The sequence below is a fragment of the Cupressus sempervirens genome, chromosome 1 (assembly GCF_028749045.1).
Source record: "Cupressus sempervirens isolate cs-2001-9-10 chromosome 1, ASM2874904v1, whole genome shotgun sequence".
Lineage (NCBI taxonomy): Eukaryota > Viridiplantae > Streptophyta > Pinopsida > Cupressales > Cupressaceae > Cupressus > Cupressus sempervirens.
The window spans coordinates 393008679-393032679 of NC_143118.1; the positions used below are offsets into that span (position 1 = coordinate 393008679).

Genomic DNA, 24001 nt, shown 5'->3' on the forward strand with positions numbered 1-24001 from the left:
TGTTATGAATTCTCTGTTTGTCTTCTTTAAGTGTGTAGGCTGCAAATAAAGTTATTGAACACTTCCAGCTATACAAGGTTGTTATAGAAATTATATACTAGCTGTTTCAGACATTTGACAAATAAATACACGACTGAAATTAACTATTACAACTATGGACACTAAGACAAACACTTGCCATGCATACTAGTGATTCATTATAACTGAAACACATAACTACAAATTGGCATTTCATCAAACAGTTATTGTGCAACCTTACAACTCCTTGTTTCAATCTCAAACTATTTTCAATGAACAACCTATAATGCTGAAACATTAAATTTCTATTGCGGTATAAAGGAATTGCAATTACAATGACCAGTTTATTAAACAAAGAAGAAACTAGTTATGTGCAATGTTAAATGCCAACACAGTATTTGCAAACAGAACCAGTATCAGGAAGATTTCTGCCCTTTAGACTTCCAGTGTTGTCCCAAGAATGTGATCAAAGGTGATTAATGATTATTATAGCTCGGCAACAGCTAAAACCCCACGCTTCTCAACCACAGTGAATGCCACCCTCAAACATGCCAGCAATGGCGTTATTCTTCAAGCTATAGACAATTGGGAATCAGTCCCAATCTGGTCGCTCCAACAGTGAGTCAAACACTAACAGTTCCAACTTTTGACCTCCAACGGCTTAGAAAACAACAGTTTTTCAGAACTATTGGATGCCCAAGATAAGATAAGATAAATTTATTAATTGTCCATATTGTAATGTCCCCATTTTTGCTAGCATCAGGGTTTGAGGGACTAGCCTATTATTGTGATCCTTGTAGACTAATTATTGTGAATAGAGGGTCATCTAAGGAAGTGGCTAGGCTTAGGAGGGTCTTGTCTTCTCCACAACTCGGTATGTTACAAGTTGGTCTTCGTTTGGCTTAGATTGGACTTTGTTTGGGCTTAGTTTTGTATACTTAACATTTGTGGTAAGTCGGGTGTTGATTGAGATGGACCCTTTCTATTTTTAGAAAGTGCATTTGGTCACATGGAAAAATAATGAATGTGACTCTTATTTCAGATGGCATATTTAAATGATGATACCTATTTCAGACGGCATATTTAAATGATGAGTAGTTTGGGAGTTATTATATTTCTAGTGGCCAAATTATTATTAAATCATTAAATGGCTTATTATGAAGTTATAGTTTAACTTTATAATTTCACTTAACTTAAGGGTTGAGTCATCATGGGAAGGGGCCATTTATTTAATTAATTATATGCCTAAGCCAAGTATTAAATGTTATAAAGTGAATTTTGTTGGAAAGTTAAAAGAGCTGAGTTCTTTTGGAAAACTCTGCACTTTCTGGAGTTGAGTTCTATTGGGAAACTTTTGGCAATAAAGGATTATAAATACGAGCTTTCATTGGAAAAAGGCATCCAATTATTTGATTATCTTATCTTGCTCTTGTTGTCTTTGTGACATTTCTGAGTCCGAAGCTTTTTTGCCTTTGTTGAGGTATAACGGTTTGGTCTGAAATTCTGAGAAGTGTCAGGCAATTCACAGCCGAGGTAATGTTAATTAGATTTTTGAGATTTATTAATCTTCCATTTCTGTGTTACTGATGCTTTGGAAGAAGTCTTTGTGCTAGGAGTTGTGGTGGATTAAATTCTGAAAATTGTTATGGCTGCGATTGTGGGAGGCTTCTTTCTGTTTGTACAACTCTGGGAAGGTTTCATCCTGTAGTGGACAATTATCATATGGTAAATTGGACTGCATATCTGGGCGTCTATTCTTCTCACAGCAGACCCGAATTGGCAGTGATTGACATGCAAGTTATTCTGATTGTGGGCGTCATCATTACAGGATTTCAGTGTCATAATTTTGTTTACACTAGGGTTTAGTTTTTGCAAATTGTAACCATGTCTTTGCTAAAATACAACACCTAAGTTGCTGCTAGAACTGGACATTAATTTGCAAGGTTTAAAAAGCATATTGGAGGGCAAATTTCCTCTCGGCTGTCATCAGAATTTATAGCACCAGCATTTGCATTTGGGAAAGGACTGCGTTTACAATACTGGGCAGCGTGTATGGTTCTGTAACCTGGACATCTACTTTGCAATAATCAGGTTCCTTTCTGAATGTTACTTGAATTTTCTTTACCAGTAATAATAATTATGTAAGCAATTTGAATTGCCAGAAAGGAGTACAATAGCAAAATAAAATCAGAATTAGTATGTGTTCAAAACTTTGGTATTCATTTGACAAGCAAATAATCTGAAAACCTTACCTCGCAATCTGAATTTGCTTGACCAACATTATTGCTATTTGGAAAATTGCCTTATCTTTGTTGATTTGAGTGGAAATTTGCAATTGCAAATCTTCAAATGTTAGAGTTCATTTCAGTTGCATGCTAAGTGCCAAATTTCAGAATAATTGATAATTAATAAAAGTTATAACTGAGGAGGGTTACTACACATATCAACCCTTTAATGCTTCCTTTAATGTATGCCTAGACCAAAAGAACATAAATTCAGTCAACATAATACATCGAGTGGGCCAAAGACCAACATAGAGAAAGATGAAGAGCATAGAACATCATATATTCACTTAAGGAGTAAACCAGCAAAAGGCATCTGAATTGGAACACTACGCAGATCTTAGGGTCATGTCCACCTAAGCACACGCATAGAAAGATCAATGCAAAGAATTCTTCAAACCAAACCTAACCAGTCTTGATAGCCAACCTTACAAACAACAAACAATCAAACACAACTTGAACCTTTGAACTTCTAGAGACCTGAAAATGTGATAGTGCAACATTCACAAACCATATTCATTAACTCCAAAACCACAAGACATTCCTTATGCAGAGGAATGTAAATCATTATCCCATAAGGACTTAAAATTATCTTTCTTCGATATTTCAGCATCCCATTCTATCAAAGGCATGGCTCACCTGCCTAGGACCCTAGTAGCAGTCCGGTTTGTTCCTAAGCAGATTGGCTAGTCTGGGCCAAACTCGGGTCAAATGAGGGTGGAACCAGGGAGACAAAGTGTGAACCAGGTGCATTTTCATTGGGAATCATTCTATAATTTTGTGCAAGAAACAATTATTGCAGATTTTGAATAAGATCTTTAAATTAACAACAAAATTTGTTCAAGTTCAGATACTTACTACATCAATTTACTAGTCCTCAAGATTTCTTCTTATGAAATTGTTATGTCTAGTTGTTGATAATGACCCCGTCCAATTAATTGCAAGCTCTCTATAGTGATAAATTATATTTTAAACATTAAACAACGTCTTTAGTAAGTGAAGGGAGTTGCAAGCTACTTTATAAATATTTTTCAAATAGAATATTACTTACAAGCAAATAAGCTCTCCATACAGTGCAAAAGTAATAAGCATTTGAGGACTTGGAAAGTGGGAATGTTATTGGTGCAGCTAATCCCATTGGTATCGGCACTTCTTTGTGAATCAACTAATGCCTTTGATGAAGAAGAAAAAGAAGATTCAAATAATAGATCATATGATTGAAGCTTTATATAAAGTTTTAATTGTTAAATGTCAAAACAATGATACTTGAACTTAATATTATTACTTTAATATTTTGATATTGATATGATACTACGTGAGATTATAATATCAGTTCATGCTTCTAGGCTGCATAGATATGTATATATAACATTGTAACCCGGGTGCGCGCACCCAGGTCAAAAGCCTTGCGCACCCGATGCGGGTGCGTCACGCACCCAAGCACCCCCGCCCGCGGCTTTTTCCCCGCCGCACGGGTCGAGCACCGGGTGCTTGGGTGCTTCCCGGGTGCGAGGGTGTGCGGGTGCACCACGGGTGCTCATGGGGTGCTTCCCAGGTGTGCGCAAGGTGCATCGAGAAGAGGCCCAATTTTTTAAAAAAAAACAATACTTTTTGCTTTTTTTTTGTTTTTGTTTTTGAAGTATGCTAACCCTAATTTGGTGTGGGTCCCATGTAGTCTATTTGAAGGCTTAATAAGACCAATAGATCTCTTATTCATTTCATCATTTCATTTCACCATTTTGGAGCAGCAAGGAGCTAAGTGAGAAAGAGTGTTTGGAGGAGCTTGTGAGAGATTAGTGGGTGGTTTTGCAAGGGATTGCAAAATCAAGAGGAGCAAGAGGAGCAAGAAAGTTTGATTTGGCAAGTGTCTCCTCAAGTTCGAGCCTTCAAGGTAGGGTTTTTTTAATTTTACTTTGTTTTTTTGGTTTTAAAAATCAATTTATAATTTTTAAATTTAGTATTTAGTATTTAGTTTTACTAAGTTACTTTCAAGTTTCAAGTTTCATTCTTGAATCTTGTTGATAGTTGAATCTTCTTAGTTCTATGATTTTTTATTTTATTATTTATATTAATTTTTAGTTTTTTTCATTGTTCTTAAAATAAAAATATGGCAATATGGCATACGCTGAAACGTATTTAGTAAAATACATTTCAGCATATGCCATATTGCCATATTTTTATTTTAAGAACAATGAAAAAATTTAAAAACTAAAAATTAATATAATTAATAAAATAAAAAATCATAGAACTAAGAAGATTCAACTATCAATAAGATTCAAGAATCAAAAATAAAACTTGAAACTTGAGAGTAACTTACTTAGTAAAACGTTTCAGCATATGCCATATTGCCATATTTTTATTTAATATTTTCTTTTAGTATTTTACTATTTAGTTTCATTTTTTAATACTTTAAATTTTTAAATAGTAAATGCTAAAATTAAATAGTAAAGTTTTAAGTTTTAAATTATTTTTACTTGGGCTGAAATGTATCATGATCATTTTTATAATTTTACTTTCATTTTGTGAAATGCAGTTTTATAAATGGCTTCTAGATCCAGCCAAAGTGCAGAAGACATGGAAATTAATGAGCCAAGTGCATTTGATTATGAGCCTGAACTTGAGCCTGAAGGAAGTGATCATGGGGCTGATGTAGGTGGTCAATCTGAGCCTGCGGAAGAGCCTCCTTATGTTGCACCAGGGGTGCCTTCTACTGATTGCCCTTCAGAGATTTTGAGGAAGTATGCTAGGGGTCCTTATGACCCAAAGTCCCCTCTTAAACAGTTTGCTACAAAAATTACACACCCTACACCTTCAGGGGGTGGCACACGCAAATGGAAGTGCAACATATGTGGAGCAGAATGGTTTGGCAGCATTACAAGAGTTAATTCACACCTTCCTTTTTGGAGTGGCTATGGTGTGAACCCATGCATGTTCTTATCAAATCCTGAGAATGTCAGATACAGAATTGAAGTAAATAAACTATGGGGCATTCCTGATGATAGTGTTGTTCCAGTGCCTAGATCTTTGTCTGCTAGGCAACAGGTACAGCATATACAGCAGTTACAAGGGCAGCGAGATACATCTACTTGTATCTTGCATCAGAGAGCAAGGACTATGTCACCTACACCATCATTCTCCTCACCTACACACAATTCAGCTGGAGACAGCAATAGGGGGAAACGAAAAGCAACTTCAAGTGGTACTGATAGTAACCCCATTGCTCATTTATTTAACATGCATGCAAGGGACCGGTTAGATGATGTTGTTGGTGATTTTTTTTTTGCCAATGGCATCTCTACACATGTGGCTCGATCTCCCTATTTTGTGAGGATGATTACCATGGCAGTGAATGAGGGAGAGCCATCATATGTGCCACCAGGTGACCACAAGCTAAGGACTACAGTGTTGGATAGAGCCTATGACAAGGTTGGGATCTTGATGGAGCAAATGAAAGCATGTTGGATGGACTCAAGTTGCAGCATTATCATGGATGGGTTGACGGACATTAGTCATCGTCCACTCATCAACATTATGGTTACATGCACGGAGGGCCAATATTTTTTGAAGGTAGTTGATTGTTCAGGGCATCGTAAAGATGCTGATTTTCAGTTTCATGTGCTTAGGGAAGCCATTGAGGAGGTTGGACCACAAAATGTGGTCCTAGTTGTGATAGATGCAGCACATGTGTGCAAAGCTACAGGGAGGCTTGTTGAGGCAGCTTATAGGCATATTTGGTGGACTCCATGTTGTGTGCATGCCATGAACAATGCACTCAAAGACATGGGGAAAATAGAGTGGATTAGAAAGGTGGTTAATGATGGGAGAGAGGTGCAGATGTTTATCTGCAATCACCATACATCACATGCACTTTTCAGGAGCTTCGCAAAGCAGCAATTCCTGAAACCAGTTGAGACCAGGTATGCATCATATTATATTCTCTTGGAGAGAATGATTGAGTTGCAAGAGCCATTGCAACTCATGGTTATGACACAAGAATGGAATCGATGGCCTGAGTCCAGAACAGAGCAGGGGAAGAGGGTAAAGGAGACAGTGAAGAGTGATCAGTTTTGGAGTGATGCAAAATACATAGTCTCCATCATTACTCCAGTGTTTCAGGTGATCAGATATGGAGATGCAGATTCACCTAGCCTTGGAGAGGTTTATGAGTGCATTGATTCCATGCTTGGGCAGATGAGGGCTGTTGTGCGTGAGAGAGACCCCACTCTAGCATTCTATACAGAGCACATTGAGCCTATCATTCACCGCAGGTGGGAGAAGTTGAACACTCCTTTGCACATGGCTGCCTATGCATTGAACCCGAAGTGGTACATACCTAGGCCTGGTAGAGTCACACCACTTCAGGATGATGAGGTGAAGAATGGGTTCTTTCGATGCATTGCCAAAATGTATGATATTGAGACTGCTAGTGAGATCCGTACCGAGTGGTCTGAATTTGCTAGTCTTTCAGGTAATCCTTAAATCTTGATTCAGTGCTCTAAACTCTTTATAATTATAAGTTATTTTAATAATTAATTGTTACTTATAAGTTATAACTTTATTTAAGTTATTTATAATTTTAATATTATGTTGTAAACTTTAAAACTTGTAACTTGTAGGATACTCGGATATTGCAAAGGTGGATCTCAAAACCATGGCACAAAAGAATCCCATTTTGTGGTGGAAATGTCATGGGTCACAAAAGTTAAAGATCACCTCACTAGCCATTCGACTGCTTTCTCAGGTTTGTAATACTAATAACTAATTCCAGCCCTTTACAATCTTAACTTGAAGAGTTTTACCTTGCTGATTTTAATTTATGATTCATTGATTCAATAATTATTAATCATCGATTTACCATTTATCATTTGTTACAAATTGTATGAACATTTGTTTGTAACTTGTAAATTGTAACTTTCAACTTTGTTATCTTAGGTGTCTAGCTCCTTAGCTGCAGAGAGGAATTGGTCCACCTATAGCTTCATTCACTCTGTTAAGAGGAATAGACTTACCTCTAAGAGAGCGGAGAAGGTGGTTGTTGTACATGGTCACTTGCGGCTCAAAGATCGCAAGACACGCGAGTACAAGGAGAGCCCTGCAGCACGATGGGATGTGGAGCCAGAGGATCCAGCTCAGATTGATGAGGATGCCGATGCAGAAGCCAATGTAGGGCTAGTTGGTGTTCCTTTAGAGGATCAGGATCTTACCCAGGAGGAGTCTAGTAGTTCCAGTGATGAGGACTTTGGCATAGGGGATGATTAGAGAGCACTTGAGAATCATCCATTCTCATTATTGGCATTTTGTCATTTTGTTGATTATACTCACTTTGATATGGCTATGATACATTATTATTATTTCACTGTTTCATGCTATTCAGCTCATTGTCATCATGAGCATCTTTATGATATATGATATTCATAAAATCATATTTGAACAATGAATTTTGAATCTTGCATCTTGAACTAAGTTAATTTGTCAAATGGTCATTAGTAATAGTAATGGTTATGAAATTTCAAGTTTCAAGTTTGAACTTATGGTTTGTGAATCACATTTTAATTTTCTCTATTCATTGTAGTCAACTATATTTGATATGTTAATGTTACATTGTTATATAATATATTGAAGTATCATTTCATAATTAGCATTTTCAATCATATATATTATATATATTATATATATACTATGCAACCCCCTCCCCCCACTCCCTCTCCTCCCCCCCTCCCCTGAACCCCCCCTCTGCTCCCCCGCCGCCGCACCCCCGCCGCACCCCTGCCGTCCCCAAATCGAGGCTATTTTTTTCCCGCACCCGAAACTCGTCCCGACGTCCCCCCGCACCACTGCACCCCCGCGCTGGGGTAACACTGATATATAATGAAGTTTTATATGATTTTGTACGAGCGAACACAAACCCCACTTCAAAATGTTAGAGTAACGGCGGATAAGTTGTTTAAACTCTAACCCGAACATGAACCAGCGACATACTGACTGAACATCACCAACAAACACCATAACAACATCTGAATAGTCTATACTAAACCTCTATCAAGTTCCATAAATCAAGCAGCATATTACTTCATCAGCTTGACATCAATTCAAACAGCTAGTTAACATCAATAACAACACTGAATCCATAGTACTAACAAAAATGACACTATATTTGCCAATAATCATGTCTATTATTCATGTTCATTCCCCATATTGTTGTGACCAAAGGTGAAAATCTTCCTGAGTACTTACAGACCTTAGGAGCCTAATAACTAAAGATTTAATAAATAAACCTATTAAATATTTTATTAAATCAATTCGAGCCAACTTAATCTAAGTTTCTCAATAAATATCTAAATAATTTTAATAAAGTGGCTATTGGACCGACTTTTGCTTGTAGCAGTTAAATTTTAAGCAGCCCTCTTCCACATGTATTACAGATTGTTTTAGCTTGAAAAAGGCATTGCAGTGTTTCGAATGTGCTCTGTATTAAGTGAATGCAATGTGGAAAATCAACTGTCAACCTAAGTCTCCATAAATCAGATGTCAAGCTATCTTCTAGCTGCCACATTTAAATTATCTAATCTTCCTTTTGTCTAGGACATCTTGAAAGGAGTGCATCTAGAGTATTGATTTTAAATTGCTAGTGGTATTTACTAGGGCAAGCTGTAAATGGTCAAAGGAGTTTTAGAAATCATTTTGAGGAAATCATCAATGATAAATTTAAGTAGACTTGGTGCCAAAGCTTTTAATGGCTTCAGCCATTGAAGTTTATTTGCAAGAAGGCAATTGATTTCTCTTGGTGTTAGAAGGAAATATTTTAGACGGCATTGCAAATTTCATGTCTCCAAGACTTTGTACACTTTCAAGGGAATTTCCAAATGTAACAAAAGTTTTCTCCTGTCACAATTGTTGTTATGAGTGTAAATTTGATATTGTAAATGTGACAGACTATTAAATTATTACAACCAATTTGTATTTACACAAGAATTTGTGCAAGTCAATTCATAAGTGTTTCTTTCTATAATACTACAACCCATATTTCATTTTCATGCTTTGATCTACTATTTATACTTGGCTTCACTGCAACTTCCTTCTTTTTAACTGTGACTCTACAAGCGATTGATAGGCACTGATCTCAGAATGAGCTAAATCAAACAATTAATAAGAAAAATTTAATACACTAGTAATTCCACTCCAATCCCAACTTCCAGGTACCCTATTGTTCTGCAACAAAACAAGGCAGATGCAAGACACTTGTATAACTTGTGTTTACCAATTTACCTCATGGTCCATGTAGATTTACCCCACCTCGCACTCTTTGCACTGGTGATGAAATTGGCTAAAAAGTGTCGATAACTAGCTGAAATCAGCTAAAAATGGTGTTAAGATAGCTAGCTACTCTTGAATCAGTTGCAATATTTAGAGTCAAATCGATAAACTGGGTTTAACTATCTCAATTTTTAGTTATCCACTCTATGTAACAAACTTCTAGGAACTTCCTCTTGAATCTAAGCTAAGCTCACAGAAGAAACCCACTGTTGTACAGTGGGCCTTCAACTCTCCACAATATGTGGATGAATAAGTTTCACTACCATGATGACAGCCCTGGACATGAAAGCGAAAATATTCTCTAGCAAATGGAGATGTGGTTCTAAATCCCAGCACTACCCAATGTGTAAATTGATTATTTTTCTTAAAAAATACATCTTATCCTTATCTAAAACATAAAATACATTTATTTTTGCACTGTGTATGACATACATTGTGTCACTATCAATGCTACAGCATATCTTTCTCTAATTTATCATTTTATATAATATAAATTGTAAATTGTTGACAAACCACTGGATCTGCTAATGTTGACAATGTAGAAGAGCAGCGCCCTCAAAAATGTTCATGTGGAAAGTGAAGAAGATTAGCACACTTGAAAAGGTATGACACTGAAAAGCATTGTCTCTTCCAAGACTAGGGAATACCTCGGACTAGTCCAAACTCCTAGAAACACAACCACATCATCAAGGACAGAATTGTAGTGTGCCATTTTAGTGTGCAGCTTTTAGCACAAGCAAAAGATTAGATTTTAGATAAGATAGAATAAGATAATTTTATTAATGCCCAACAAGAGACCACAAAGAGGGTCAAAGGGATTGTCAGGATACAAGAGAAGCCAGCCAAGAGAAGGAACACCAAATGATGCCCAAGGAAAAGCAGAACTGTAGTGCCTGCCCCTAGTTGACATTTTCCTATCATTGCCAAACCCTTTTAGGCCAGTTTTATGCTTGATGATTAGTAGCATTATTTTTCAGATTATCAGATATTGTTTCATATTCAGTTGATTTTATGATACGACTAGCCGGGTAACCTTAGAGTTGACTCGTTAGTATGCCTTGTCAGTACGAAAGGATACTATTGTAGTATAGAGTCACTAGGGAGGCGAAGGATTAAAAGATTAGCTAGGTAACCCTAGAGTTGGTTCGTGTGATGACACTTTCCCACTAGCAGTAAGATTTTTTATGTGTCTTTGTGTGCCTCTAGGTCTAGATGTCGATTTATCTTGGAACCTTTGAGTTAGATTGCTTATAGGGTTTCCTGGACTTAGAGATTACTTTTGATATTTGGATTGATATCCTGTTTGAGACTTGAGACTATCTCCTCAATACGGTGGGAGTGAGCCTTTTTGGGTTACCACACGGTCGAGCGATAGTACTTTTTAATCTTACCATTGAGATCCGTCCGTTGATGCCATGGCTGGAGTTCCTTGTTTGCATTTCCTTTCATTCTATCTTTGTGTATTATGATGGATGGTTGTATCTTTATGATGGATGGTTTCACTTATTGTATTGTACTTTGTTTCATGGATCCAAAATGGATGATGTAATCTATTTTTATAATTGTATATTCTTTTAGCCTTTCATACCCTGTGACATGTACAGTGGATGATTGAGCATTCCAAATTTTATTGCCAAGTAGCATTCAGAACAAATGTATATTATTTAAATGGACTTTGGACTTTTAATTATTCTTTCATGTGGATGTGTTATTTGTTAGACTTGGTATTAATTAAAATTTAAATGTGACTCAACATCTTAGGATCCTTAAGGAATGTGATTTGTTATGTTTTCTTATGTATGATTGTATATTACTGCTTCCGCTACTTTATGTTTGACATGTATGTTATTCTTCCTTAAAAAAACAGTTTGGCAAACTTAGTAAAACTTTAGGTTAATTCTTTTGGATCCCTTGGTGGCGCGTTACATCTAGTATCAGAGCCCGAGTTCTACATTGGGAGCTCTAGGCATATTGGAATGCCACTAGTTGTTAACTAGTTGAACTAAAATGAAACTTAAACTATTGTGTATATCTATCTCAAACTGAAACTTGAACTAGTTGAACTGAAACAGAACTTAAACTTTGAGTTGTATATTTTCAAACTTGAACATTTAGACTTCAAAACTGAAATATACTTAAACCTAAAATAGACTCCAAAATTGAAAATTGAACTTATACTGTTTTCAAAACATGTGTCTTCTCTTTATGCTTTACAGTAGTATGTTTATGGTTATTATAGCATCTTGTATCTTGGATATTATTGTAGGATGGTATCTAGGACGAGATCTTCTATTAGAGGTCATAGCCTAGGTCGTGGTAGAGGTCATGGATGAGGCAGAAACATCAGTGTACATGAGTTCGTCCACGAAGGCCCTAATCCCGAAGAGGATAGAGTAGACCATGTCAATGAGCATCAAGAAGAGAACCATAGAGAGCAGAAGGCCGACTCTGAGGAGTTTCACCTGAGGCAAATGATGAAAACCATCATTGATCGCCTACCTCTTGTTCATGGCCAAGATGGAGCACATTAGGCAAGACATGAGCATAGACCTAGGTCTAGGAGTCCTCGGAGGGATCAACAGAGATCCATTGTAGCTGCTCAAATGAAGGACCTTCAGAGGTCCAAGGTCAAGCCATTTAACGGGCATGATTCAGGTTATGTAGCTAAGCAGTGGCTTATTGCTCTTGACAGGGTTTTTTCTATTCAGGACTTTGACACTAATGTCAAAGCAAGGTTTGCGATTGCTAACCTAGAACTCTTCGGAGCCACTTGGTGGACTATCGAAGAGAAGATGTTGGGTGTAAACATGAACAATGTCGCATGGGAGTTATTCTTGGAAAACTTTTGTGAGCAATTCCTACTAGAGGAATGGAAGCAGCATACAACAGATGAGTTCCACAACCTGAGACAGTTCACTATGACCATAGTAGAGTATGACCGCAAGTTCTATGAGCTCATGCCCTATTCGAGAATTAGTGAAAACCCAACACAGTTGGCACAACATTTCATCAGAGGCTTGAACAACCGTCTTGTTGGGGGTGTCAAGGTATTTGAGCCTAAAACCCTCAAAGATGCGGTACATCGAGCCATACTTGTAGAGCAGAGTGTTAACCTAGGTCATGGGGATTTTGTGGGAGCACGTAAAACATCAAGATCTAAGGGTAACCAGAATTCAGGTGGTAGTAGGAAACCTCCTTCTGGGGGTAATCAGTAGCAGGGAGGAACTTATCCTCCAGCAAAGAGTGGTGGCAGTGGTTCCAATGCTAGGAGCTATCGTAATGCTCAACACAACAAGCGAAATTAGTACATTCAGCCTATGCAGAGCAACCAATCTTATGCTAGTGGGGGTAGTGTTCAGCAATCTAGTGCACCTAGAGTGCAGAGGAGTTTAGACGGAGAGTGTTTCTCATGCAAACAACACGGACAGAAGTCGTCCCATTGCCCTCAAGGGAAATCACAGTTGGAGACATGGGTAGGTCCCAGAGAGTGTTCTCAGTGGAGTCATATCCTCCTACAGGGGGAAAGGGTCCAATGGGACCCGCATACTGAGTTCTTTAGATTTCTCATTCTTGTAGGCTTCTAGGAGTAAGCCTAAGTCTAGGGGGGGTGGATGTAGTGCTTGCCCCTAGTTTATATTTTGCTATCATTACCAAACTCTTTTAGGCTAGTTTTATGCTTGATGATTAGTAGCATTGTCTTTCAAATTATCATTTATTGTTTCATATTTAGTTGATTTTATGATAAGACTAGATGGGTAACCTTAGAGTTGACTCGTTAGTATGCCTTGTCAGTACAAAAGGATACTAGTGCCACATAGAGTCACTAGGGCACCGGAGGATTAAAAGACTAGCCAGGTGACCCTAGAGTTGGTTTGTGCGATGACACTTGCCCACTAGCAATATAGATTTCTTACGTGTCTTTGTGTGACTCTGGGTCTAGATGTCGATTTATCTTAGAACCTTTTTGTTAGAATGCTTATAGAGTTTCCTACACTTAGAGATTACTTTTGATATTTGGATTGATATCCTATTTGGGACTTGAGACTATCTCCTTAGCGCGGTGGGAGTGGGCCTTTTTGGGTTACCATGTGGTCGAGTGGTAGTACTTTTTACTCTTACCATTAAGATCCGTCCGTTGATGCCGTGTCTGGAGTTCCTTGTCTGCATTTCCTTTCATTCTATATTTGTGTATTATGATGGATGATTGTATCTTTATGATGGAGAGTTATATCATTATGATGGATGGTTTCACTTATTGTATTGTACATTGTTTCATAGATCCGAAATGGATAATGTAATCTATTTTTATAATTGTATATTCTTTTAGCCTTTCATACCCTATGACATGTACAGTGGATGATTGAGCATTCCAAATTTTATTGCCAAGTCGCATTCGGAACAAATGTATATTATTTAAATGGACTTTGGACTTTTAATTATTCTTTCATGTGGATGTGTTAGTTGTTAGACTTAGTATTAATTAAAATTTAAATGTGACTCAATGTCTTAGGATCCTTAAGGAATGTAATCTGTTATGTTTACTTATGTATGATTGTATGTTATTGCTTCCGCTACTTTATGTTTGACATGTATGTTATTCTTTGTTTTAAAAAAAAATGTTTGGCAAACTTAGTAAAACTTTAGGTTAATTCTTTTGGATCCCTTGGCGGGGCATTACAAGAACCAACAAGAAACATGGATCGGAGGTAGCTGCCAACCCCAAGCTAAGTGTGCCCTATCATAGAGAAGAAATCCAAAACTGAAGGATACAACCCAAGATGAGAGGAAGCCTTGTGCCATCGTTGATAGTCACTATAAGTGGAAGGGGTAAGTTCTTGTTGTAATTCCTACAAAGCCTTACAGCCTTGGGGTGTGCTCAAGGGTAGGGAGAGCAGGCAACCACTTGGCCCCCGAGCCAGAGAGACCACACAGAAGAAAAAGGTAATGAGCTGATCCGTGGTCTGTCTCAAAGGAGACAGTCTGAAGGGTGTGATCCTAAAGCCTCACAATCTCCTAAAGGTAAATGGTTAGGCACCTCTAATTGGTATACTTGAAGGAGGGAGCGACACTAACACCCCCTGAAAAGACAATAGAACCTCCCTCTAATCACATACTAAACGGGGCAACGACAGATAAAGTGTGTCTCTATCTCAGGCTCCTCAATGTCACAAAGCCACTAGATTTGATCCTCCATATCAATCTGTTGTCTGTTTGGATACGAAGCAGGCGAGAGCTCACCCAGAACCTAAGGAGATGCGACATGTTTGCGTCCAATGTTGAGAGAGGTATGAGTGCCACACAATAACCCCAGTCTATAAGTCTAGAAAATGCTCTTTGTAGAAGATCATCCTCAGTTGCAAAGTCGACCCAAATCATACATATATGCTACCTGTAATTGTCAATCCTAACATGCTCATTCAACTCTTGATAGGAGGGGAGGAGAAGAGAGGGCGCATCCAAGGGGTACTAGAATGGAGGAAGGCGGTCCATCTCGATCCCCATAGACCTTAGTAAAGAATAAACCTAGGCAAACCAACCCCAGTCCCAACAAGTGGAGTCAATGCCCGCAATCACTTCTGATGAGCAATAGGGTAAGTAAGAGTATCTATGTCTCCCCTTGCCGACAAGATTTGATATGACTTAGATGTCCACTGAAATTCAAATTACTTTTGTAAGATGCAACAAAGTACATCAATGGCCTTTCAAGTTTAAAGAATTAACATTTCAGCTAAAAGAAGGAAGTCATTAACAAGTATGAGACTCTTTGGAGGAATATTGTCCTAAAAAATGCCATCATGCATTGAGTTATTTTTCAAATAGGTTGTGTAATGTACTTCCATTAAAAATTTGTTGGTCATTTTCAATTTATTCTTCTTGACTTTCTTTCCTATATACTGCATGATGTTTTCATGGCTTTACTTTTAACCAATAAAATCATGCAAACATTGAGAAGTTCAGAAGTTTTGATTAGCTAGGGAATGAAACAATAGTTTCGAAGAAAACTCTATCAACATTTAAATGTGCATACAACTCATATAGTTTATCATCAGTGTAACATGAGGATGCCCCATCCCCTCCCCCAAACCCGTATGTTCCTGGGTAGGGGACATCCCCGAGATAGGACATGGCATCCCCCTACAATCTTTTGCTACCAAATCGCAGTTAGGACACAGGGACAGGCAAATGTCTCTAGGACATCTCGGGGATGCCGAGGCATCCTAGATCATCTTGGGACGTTTGCACATTTCTCATTGTCCAATCTTGTCAAAATGACAAAAAAATCAGAATGTATTTTTTCCAAGCTTTTGAAGATAGTGGAGAAGCTGGTGTTCGTGTGCAGTGACTTATGTATCATGGATAGTAAGACACGTGCAGAAGGACAGCCCAACAACACAATGGGATGTAGATCCAGAGGAGCCATCACCAATTGATTAGGATGAGGCTGAAGCAGCTTGAGATGTAGGGCTGGTTGGTGTTTGGCCAATCGTTGACCGTGAGTAGTCTAGCAACACCACTGATGAGTTTTATTTTTTATTTTTTATTTTTATTCTTTTTGTGGGGGGGGGGGGGGGGGCTCCCTTCACTATATTTTGACATGATTTCGTAATTTTTTTTAATCATGCTACTCATTATAATCATGTTTATGTTATTTTTTATCTAATATAGATCAGAATTCTTTTATTTGCCGATAAATTGAGTTTCTAATAGTAATTGGTAATTCAATATTTAATGTTCAAGTATATTGTATTCTATATTGGGTATGTTGCAATTTTGCTATGTTCAACTATTTGGCATTATTAGTTCTTGTAGTATTATGCATCATCTCATAACTAGCATTTTACATACCATATGTATACTATATTACAGCAACAAACACCCCCGGCCCCGGTCCCTAAATTGAAGCACTTTTTCCCCCATCCCAGGAATACATCCAGATGTCCTCCAATACTTGTTTTACATTGTTTATTATTATTCATAGGTGCACACGAGATTAGAACAGCTGGTCCTATTATAATTAAAATGAAAACAATCAATTACAAAATATAAATATGAAATCCCAATTTTCCTAAGTTGAAAACTCTAACAGGCATCAAATCAGAAAGAATTTAAATATGAAGTAACTATCAATCAGATTTATCATCTTATAGAATATTGTGCTAATTATGCAGACTTTCAGTGCCCAAAATTCTTACCTATTTGATTATACATCTTTATACAAATACTGGCATGTTCAAATTAACTTACATTATACCTACCCATTGTGCTCCATTCCAAGTTCTTTCAATTCCCACTTGACATTTGAAATCCGTTCCACATATCTGAAAAATATAAACATCATCCTTAGATTACAATCTTTCATCAAAGGTTAAGTTGTGTTTCCAGAACATTTAATTCTACAGAACAAAGTATAAAACTTGATAAAGCACAGAACAATGCTAATAAGGCCTTCTTAATTCTCATCAACAAAATTGTTTTATATATACCAGTACAATTACTCACCAACCTGAAGTAGTCATCAAGTTATTCTGGTATTACTTCACTATAATAGACCACTACAGTTATCAAGCTGGTGAAATGTGTAGATCATAATATGGTGTTGTTAACTATCATTTAATGCTGACGTAGTTAAGTTGCTATCATTGTCAGCTTAGATAGGTGTAATTTATAGAGTTGTTATGAAGAGACGAACAATGATTGCATCCTAAGTGACAAAATTGGTTCCTCAATCAGGAAAACTGCCATCAGGTAATGGCACTAATTTTTTGACAGGTCTTCCCTATACTACTAACTGCTAAGCATCGTTCCTGTATTTTTGTGCAAATACTCTATATATGCATTGTGATCTCAATTCTTGCCTATACTAGAATTTCTGGTGCTGGGGCATAGATTTGATAGTTGAGAAAATGTATTTGAAAATTATTAATAAAATCCTGAAGCCTGTTAATTACTAATTATTAGGTCAGTAGGTTTTCCTTGAAGAGATTACGAATTCCCTTCTTGTTCAAATCTGTCCAAAATCCTCTAGAGTACCATCAAATGTCTGACAAATCAGGCTCGGGCTCGTACTCAGCCAGATCTCTCTGGAGCAGATCCAGGAAAACTCTGGCTTATTTGTAGGATCCAAATAGAATGCATAACGAGCCTGGCTAAAAAAATGCTAATTTTTTCTTTCTTATTTCTGCCTTAGGTTGACAATTCAAACTAAAAACATGAGCAATAACCCTAACAGTCACTTTCAAACACAATAAAACAAGCTCCTATTGCATTATTTTGAACCCAAACCACAAAAACCAAACACACTTGTTGAACTCCACTCTTGTTTGACATTGCACATATAAAACTTAAGATTTTCTATTCCGACATTTGTAGAAGAGCCATTTCTACCAAAAAAACATTATAGAAGGAGATTTTTGAACTGGATAAGTTTATTTGGTTGTTTCTAATTGCTTTTTCAAAAAAAAAAAACTCTTGTTTGGTTTTCATTCATCTTTTGCATGTGTGTTTCCATTTGTTTTGAATGTGTCATTTTCCAAACTTGTTTCCATAGGGATTACAGTGGCAGCAATTTCTACCTTTGAGAGTCAACCTACTTCAAAATTGACCCAAACTCAACATTATTGAAGTATGCTGACACAGTAAAACTACTTTCAAGTAGTAGGTAAGATATTTGGGTTTGTGGCAGGTTAGATGTTAAGTCTAAGCTCTAATAATAGATTGAAAGTTCACCTCTGTGATATTCATCTAATGGGCAACAAAGCTTACCTTAGCAAGATAGATCAACCCACACGAACACCTAGCGTAGTGGAATACAGAGTGCGTAGAAGAAGTAATCACATCTTGAATAAGTCAACATTTGGCTAGGAAAGAATCTAGAGAAATACCCCTTTTATCTTTCCCGTTACCCCTTGATTTCTAAAGTTGTGATAGAGAGCCACCCATCTTTAGCCATGCATGAAGAAGAGAAAACTTCACATAAAAAAATTAAATGATGATTTTAGAAGGCATTTCAAAATGAAATCACATGAGATTTCCAATCAACATATTACAAAATGCATCATGCAAATGGTTTGGTTTTCATCATTGTACACACACCATATTGGCAAGAAATGGGAAAAAAAATTAAGAAGGCACCAAAATGATACAAGGATTCATGGTATTGGGTTTGCAGCACCTTAAAGGAAAGGGAGCCGAAACTTGTAGAAGATTAACAAATTTCTACTATTTGCCTGCTGCTCTTTAGTCTTTTCTACCTCTTTCTTACTCTTTTCTACCTCTTTTCTGAGGGAAACAATTTTCAAGTTAAGCTTCTCATATTCCAAGATTTTAACTTTTAGCTGGATTTAAAAACATCTTCCAATGCATTTGGCTTCTGCAGCTTGAGTCTTCAAATACATACTTGTCTTCATGGATTTTTCACCATCTTCTCAGATTTGGCCTTTCAGCTTTAAGTTCCTCTTCTTGAGTCTTCTGATTTCATCTACAGGTAGTTCTTGTTAGTGTAGTTTTTTATTTTTTCCTATTTTGCTAGGTTTTTCCTACACTTTTAATAATCTCGCTTAGGTTAATAAAGCATGTCTTATTAGGTGAATGGTTGTGAGGTGTCACCTTCCTACATGTGAGCATCCATTAGCTATCTTGGGAAGATACTTTGCTATCTTTAGTCCGATAGATGGTTGCTCCTCATTGGTTGGTGTTGCCACCTCCTCTCTCTTCCTTGCCTATATAAGCATGCTACCTGGCTTGTATTTGTATCTCTTGTTTTTGCATCCTCTTAATGCTATTTTGCTTCCAGCATTTGCATTACTCTCTTGGAGACTAACTCTATGATGCTATTTTGATTTTGTATCATTTGCATTCATAGTTTAGATATTTACTCTTTGCACTAGTTTTCTGGGTTATTAATCTTTTCAGATTCTAACATGGTATCAGAGCTTTTCTATGTGCAAGAGTAGATTTTAGTTTCCTTATTTGAGAGATTCGGGGGGGGCAAATAAACTTTATTGTAGTTTTTTGAAAAACAAAGTATGCTCTTCTCTTGCATCTTTGGATGATCCTGAGAATCAGAAAAGTTTTGACAAAAACAGTTTCTCTCTGGGGTTTCAATCTCAAATTTGACAAGCAACTTGCATATTTGGAGTTTTTAATTAGTTTTGCAGGTTCCAGCATGCCATTGATGGACTTAAGAAACTGATCCAGCATTTGCATGTCAAATTTTGGTTGCTGGGGTCGTTTTCTGATTTTTGGAGCCGTTTTTTACTGTTAAAGGCGTCTGATTTACACTATAGCAACATCTTCTGTTCATCAGCAAGAAAAACGCTTTCTGGGTTTTGTTCGCAGCCCCGAAAAACCATCTGGGTATCTTTTAGATTTTGCATGCAAGCTGTATATTTTTCAGGATCGAGCATGCAAAGCTACAGCCATACCCCTCTCCGTTGGCAGCCGCAGATCTGAATGCAGTTTTCAAATGTCTCGTTCTTGCTCATACGGACTCCGATTTTGATGATTCTTGTTATGAACTTGGCTATTTTTTTGTGCTCTATCCATTAATGGAGTTAGTTTTTGATTTTCATGCATGAATTCTTCAGAAATTGCAGATTCTCAGCCGTGACTGTGCACAGTTCTCGTTTTGGAAACTTCGGAGGATCATAACTTTCTCATACGACCTTGTATCGAGGCAATTCTTTTTTTGAAAGTGCATGATTTTTCGAGTAGATCGCAGTGGTGCTATTTGTTTTCTTGATTATTGTGCCCAAGTTTCACTTTTAACATATGCTCTTCATGAGGGTTTGTAATGCATTGAAATCAAGACCTACTTGTGGTTTTTTGGCATTAACTTTTGCATATGGAGGTATTTTTCCAATCCGAAAGAAGCGTCGAAAAGCTGGTTCTGAGACAGAGATACTGGTATAGGTTTTTTTGAGTTTTGATACAGTTTGGTTGCCTATTATGGCAATCAAAGTCAGATGTTTTATTTTGCACTCTGGGAGGCGTATCTTGAGCTTCCGATCTCCGTTTTGGGACTTCTTTATATCGCTGGAAAGCTCTTTCTGTGCTCTTTCTAGTGATGTTGGTTGTTGTTCCAGATTTTGTTCCAGACACATCCTATTCAGTCTTTTGCATTTTAGCATTCTGGTGGATATTCTGTTTGTTTCAGGTTCGGAGATCGATTTTGTTGCTTCAGTTACTTCATTTTGGGCTTTACTTTCTATTGTTTCAACCTTATGTTTTTTCTGATCATTGTTGATATTCACTGTAAGCATCTTTATGCAACGCACTGAGATAAAGTGCCACTCTTGCGTTTTGGGATCCTTTTCATCATTGTGATTCGTTGTACTCGCACTATTATATAAAGTGCCATGGGGGGGATAGTTGTTTGCCGCTTATAGGCTCTCTTTCTCTAATTCCTCATGCAGTGTCGATGACACATGCCTTTATTTGTGTTTGTACCTCACTCTCGATGAGTTTGGCTCCTGTGTTGTAGGAGATTTTTGGCCCATCTTTTCAGCTGCCTGTCACCTCACCTACCTTAAGGGGAGGTTATATTGTTGTTCTATGCTTCTTTGGTTGATGGTTCATGCCTTCTATTTCCATGGAGGTTCCTTTGGTTGATGGTTCGTGCCGTCTATTTCCATGGAGGTTCCTTTGGTTGATGGTTCGTGCCTTCTATTTCCATGGAGGTTCCTTTGGTTGATGGTTCGTGCCTTCTATTTCCATGGGGGTTCTACAGATCAGCATTTTGACAGAGTTTTGCGGTTCTTCATGCTTCAGTGATGCTGCTTCTTCATGATCACTCCTTGTTCCTGTTTTAGGGGACAATTTCCCTAGTGGGAGACTTCTTCAGTTCTTCACTAGGTTCTTACCTCTTTTTGGGGGAGGGTTTTTCCCTTGTGGTTTTCTCTCTTTCCCCACTTTCAGAGGTTGCATCTTCTTGCATTGTACTTGGGTACCTAACATGGCCTCGTTGCCGGGACCCATTTCTACATCCACCTAAGCTTCGCTTATGGGGGGGTGTTAGTGTAGTTTTTTATTTTTTCCTATTTTGCTAGGTTTTTCCTACACTTTTAATAATCTCGCTTAGGTTAATAAAGCATGTCTTATTAGGTGAATGGTTGTGAGGTGTCACCTTCCTACATGTGAGCATCCATTAGCTATCTTGGGAAGATACTTTGCTATCTTTAGTCCGATAGATGGTTGCTCCTCATTGGTTGGTGTTGCCACCTCCTCTCTCTTCCTTGCCTATATAAGCATGCTACCTGGCTTGTATTTGTATCTCTTGTTTTTGCATCCTCTTAATGCTATTTTGCTTCCAGCATTTGCATTACTCTCTTGGAGACTAACTCTATGATGCTATTTTGATTTTGTATCATTTGCATTCATAGTTTAGATATTTACTCTTTGCACTAGTTTTCTGGGTTATTAATCTTTTCAGATTCTAACAGTTCTTCATTCAGATCCGCAATAGTATCCTCCCCACTTTTGGTGTTTTCACTTTCCAAGGTGTTATTTAGTAACTAGTTTAACAGTTAACTCATTTCTTTCAGAAATTGGCATTTATACTTATGTGAACAGTACAAACTTTTGTATGTGTGCAAAGTAGCTTCTATTTATCTCAATTATTGTGTCTTTGATGTTAATTGACTGAATGATGATTGAAAAAAAAATCAAATCCTTAAAAAACTTTGAATTTATTGGGCTTTTCAATTTGTTGAGTCCATGTTGCATCCAAGTCTAAGCTTGAATTCAGCTTGTTGACTCCAAGTCTTGTAACTATGGTTCAAAAATATATTCTACAACTCAAAACTAAACAATTTGAAATTGAGTGCATGCAAGACTCTTTGAAATACAAGGCTGAGAAACACATTAAAAGATGGGCCTCCACCAATCCAATGTATACAAGTTACACCTCTCTTAGTGAGCAACCGGATGTGAGCGACATTACCTTAGAACTTGGGTGGGATTGGACTCCATGTTGTTTATTCACTTCCTCTCAGCAGTCCATAGGCTTCGGATTCTAAAGGCTACAAGAGACTTTTTTTGCCTTCGAAGGTCTTTCTTTTGAGGACCTTAGTAACTCTCATCTAGGAGAACTTAAACTCTCTAGGGAATTTTCTGCTCCAGTTAGACGGGAAGGGAAGTGAGTTGTCATTTGAACCTTGAAGGTGGTTATGAGGAACTCCTTCCGCTCGAGTTTGGAACCCCAAACAGTAGTTGAGGATAAATGGCGGTCATAGGGGCATCTATGTATGGAGGAACATGGTAGTAGTTCATTGAATGTCAATTGTTGGAGCTGCAATGCGAAACTTTAGTCCATGCTAGGTTTACTAGGTTTAGTACGTAATGCTATTGGTTCAGCTGACCTTTTGCTAGTTATGAACACTCGCACGTCCCTTCTTGTCCTCTTCCTCAAGTCATTGGTTATCATTAGTTGTCTACTTTTAGGTAATAGCTTCAGATATCAGGTGGTGTTCAGGGTTTTAGGGGATTGCTTGCCTTGTCAACAACCAACTTCAGAGCATGAGGTTAGTTCTTTTCTTCAACAATGTTTCCAGATTCCTGGGGGTTCGGGTTTGTCAAGTGACCCTACACTGCAGGGACATTTTCATTATTGTGTGTTACTTTCCTCCTGCATCCTCTTTCTATGTCACACATGACAGCTTAGAGGGGGACCCCTATAGGGAGATTTATGATAGCATATCTCAGTTCTCTGTAGTTGGGGACATTATCAATGTTGGGGACTTCAATGCATGGACCAAAGACATGCAAATCGCTCTATACAGCAAGGTGGATGATTCTTTGTGTGATTTCAAGATCAATCCGTCCTCTTTGGGCCTTCAAAAATCCTCCAATAACTTCTTGGGACCCCTCACGAAATATGCCTTCCACTTACTCCAAATGTGTGAATTTTGATTTGGTTATCTTGAATAGTCCTCCTTGCTTCCTTCACTACAATGCATTCACATGTTAGCCCCATTGTGATGGTGTGAGAATAGTGGACTATGCCCTTTCTAGCCCCTCCTTCCTCTCCACCATCAATCATTTATCCATCACCCCCTTCCTCTCACCAGCCCTTCCCTTCTCAACCTAATCATTCAAATTTCCCCCACACCTCTCCTCCTCCCTCATAGTGGTTTCCCATTTCCCGCCATTCCCTTTGCTTTGAAGATGGAGATTCGGACCTCTTCACCAATCTCCTAAATAATCCCCTCTCCCAAACTCCTCCACTCTTCATTGTGCCTCTACAATGTTTGGCCACCTTTCAACCTCGGTTTGAGAGGCTACCCTTCTTACCTCGTCCATTTTACCACCTTGTTGAGCCCTTCCCCTAATTGTAACAACACCTACACCATGAATAGATGGTTCAATGAGGACAAGTCCATCCACCACAC

General features: G+C 37.8%; 2 protein-coding genes across 3 annotated transcripts in view; one reads left to right on the forward strand and one right to left on the reverse strand.

The window, feature by feature from the left end:
- LOC149577946 (coiled-coil protein) overlaps window positions 1-24001 on the reverse strand; it is a 238474-nt gene that overhangs the window by 43488 nt on the left and 170985 nt on the right. The window contains exon 21 of one of the 2 annotated variants that reach the window (XR_016364083.1): window positions 16860-16933. Coding sequence is in view for 1 of the 2 variants with exons in the window: in XM_089826739.1 (XP_089682865.1) it covers window positions 16871-16933 (63 nt within the window). In the remaining variant the exon portion in view is untranslated. The remainder of the gene's footprint in view (window positions 1-16859; window positions 16934-24001) is intronic. The other variant, XM_089826739.1, reaches the window with a different exon arrangement.
- Window positions 6927-7763, forward strand: LOC149577947 (uncharacterized). The gene is made up of 2 exons (XM_089794798.1): window positions 6927-7041; window positions 7233-7763. The coding sequence occupies exons 1-2, from the start codon at window positions 6952-6954 to the stop codon at window positions 7557-7559; spliced, it is 417 nt and encodes a 138-aa protein (XP_089650924.1). The 5' UTR covers window positions 6927-6951; the 3' UTR covers window positions 7560-7763.

Bases quoted from the DNA above. Each gene is read 5' to 3' on its own strand.
- LOC149577947 (XM_089794798.1), top strand. From the start codon at position 6,952: ATGGCACAAAAGAATCCCATTTTGTGGTGGAAATGTCATGGGTCACAA. The intron at 7,042-7,232 runs GTTTGTAATACT...TTGTTATCTTAG, and splicing joins CCATTCGACTGCTTTCTCAG to GTGTCTAGCTCCTTAGCTGC.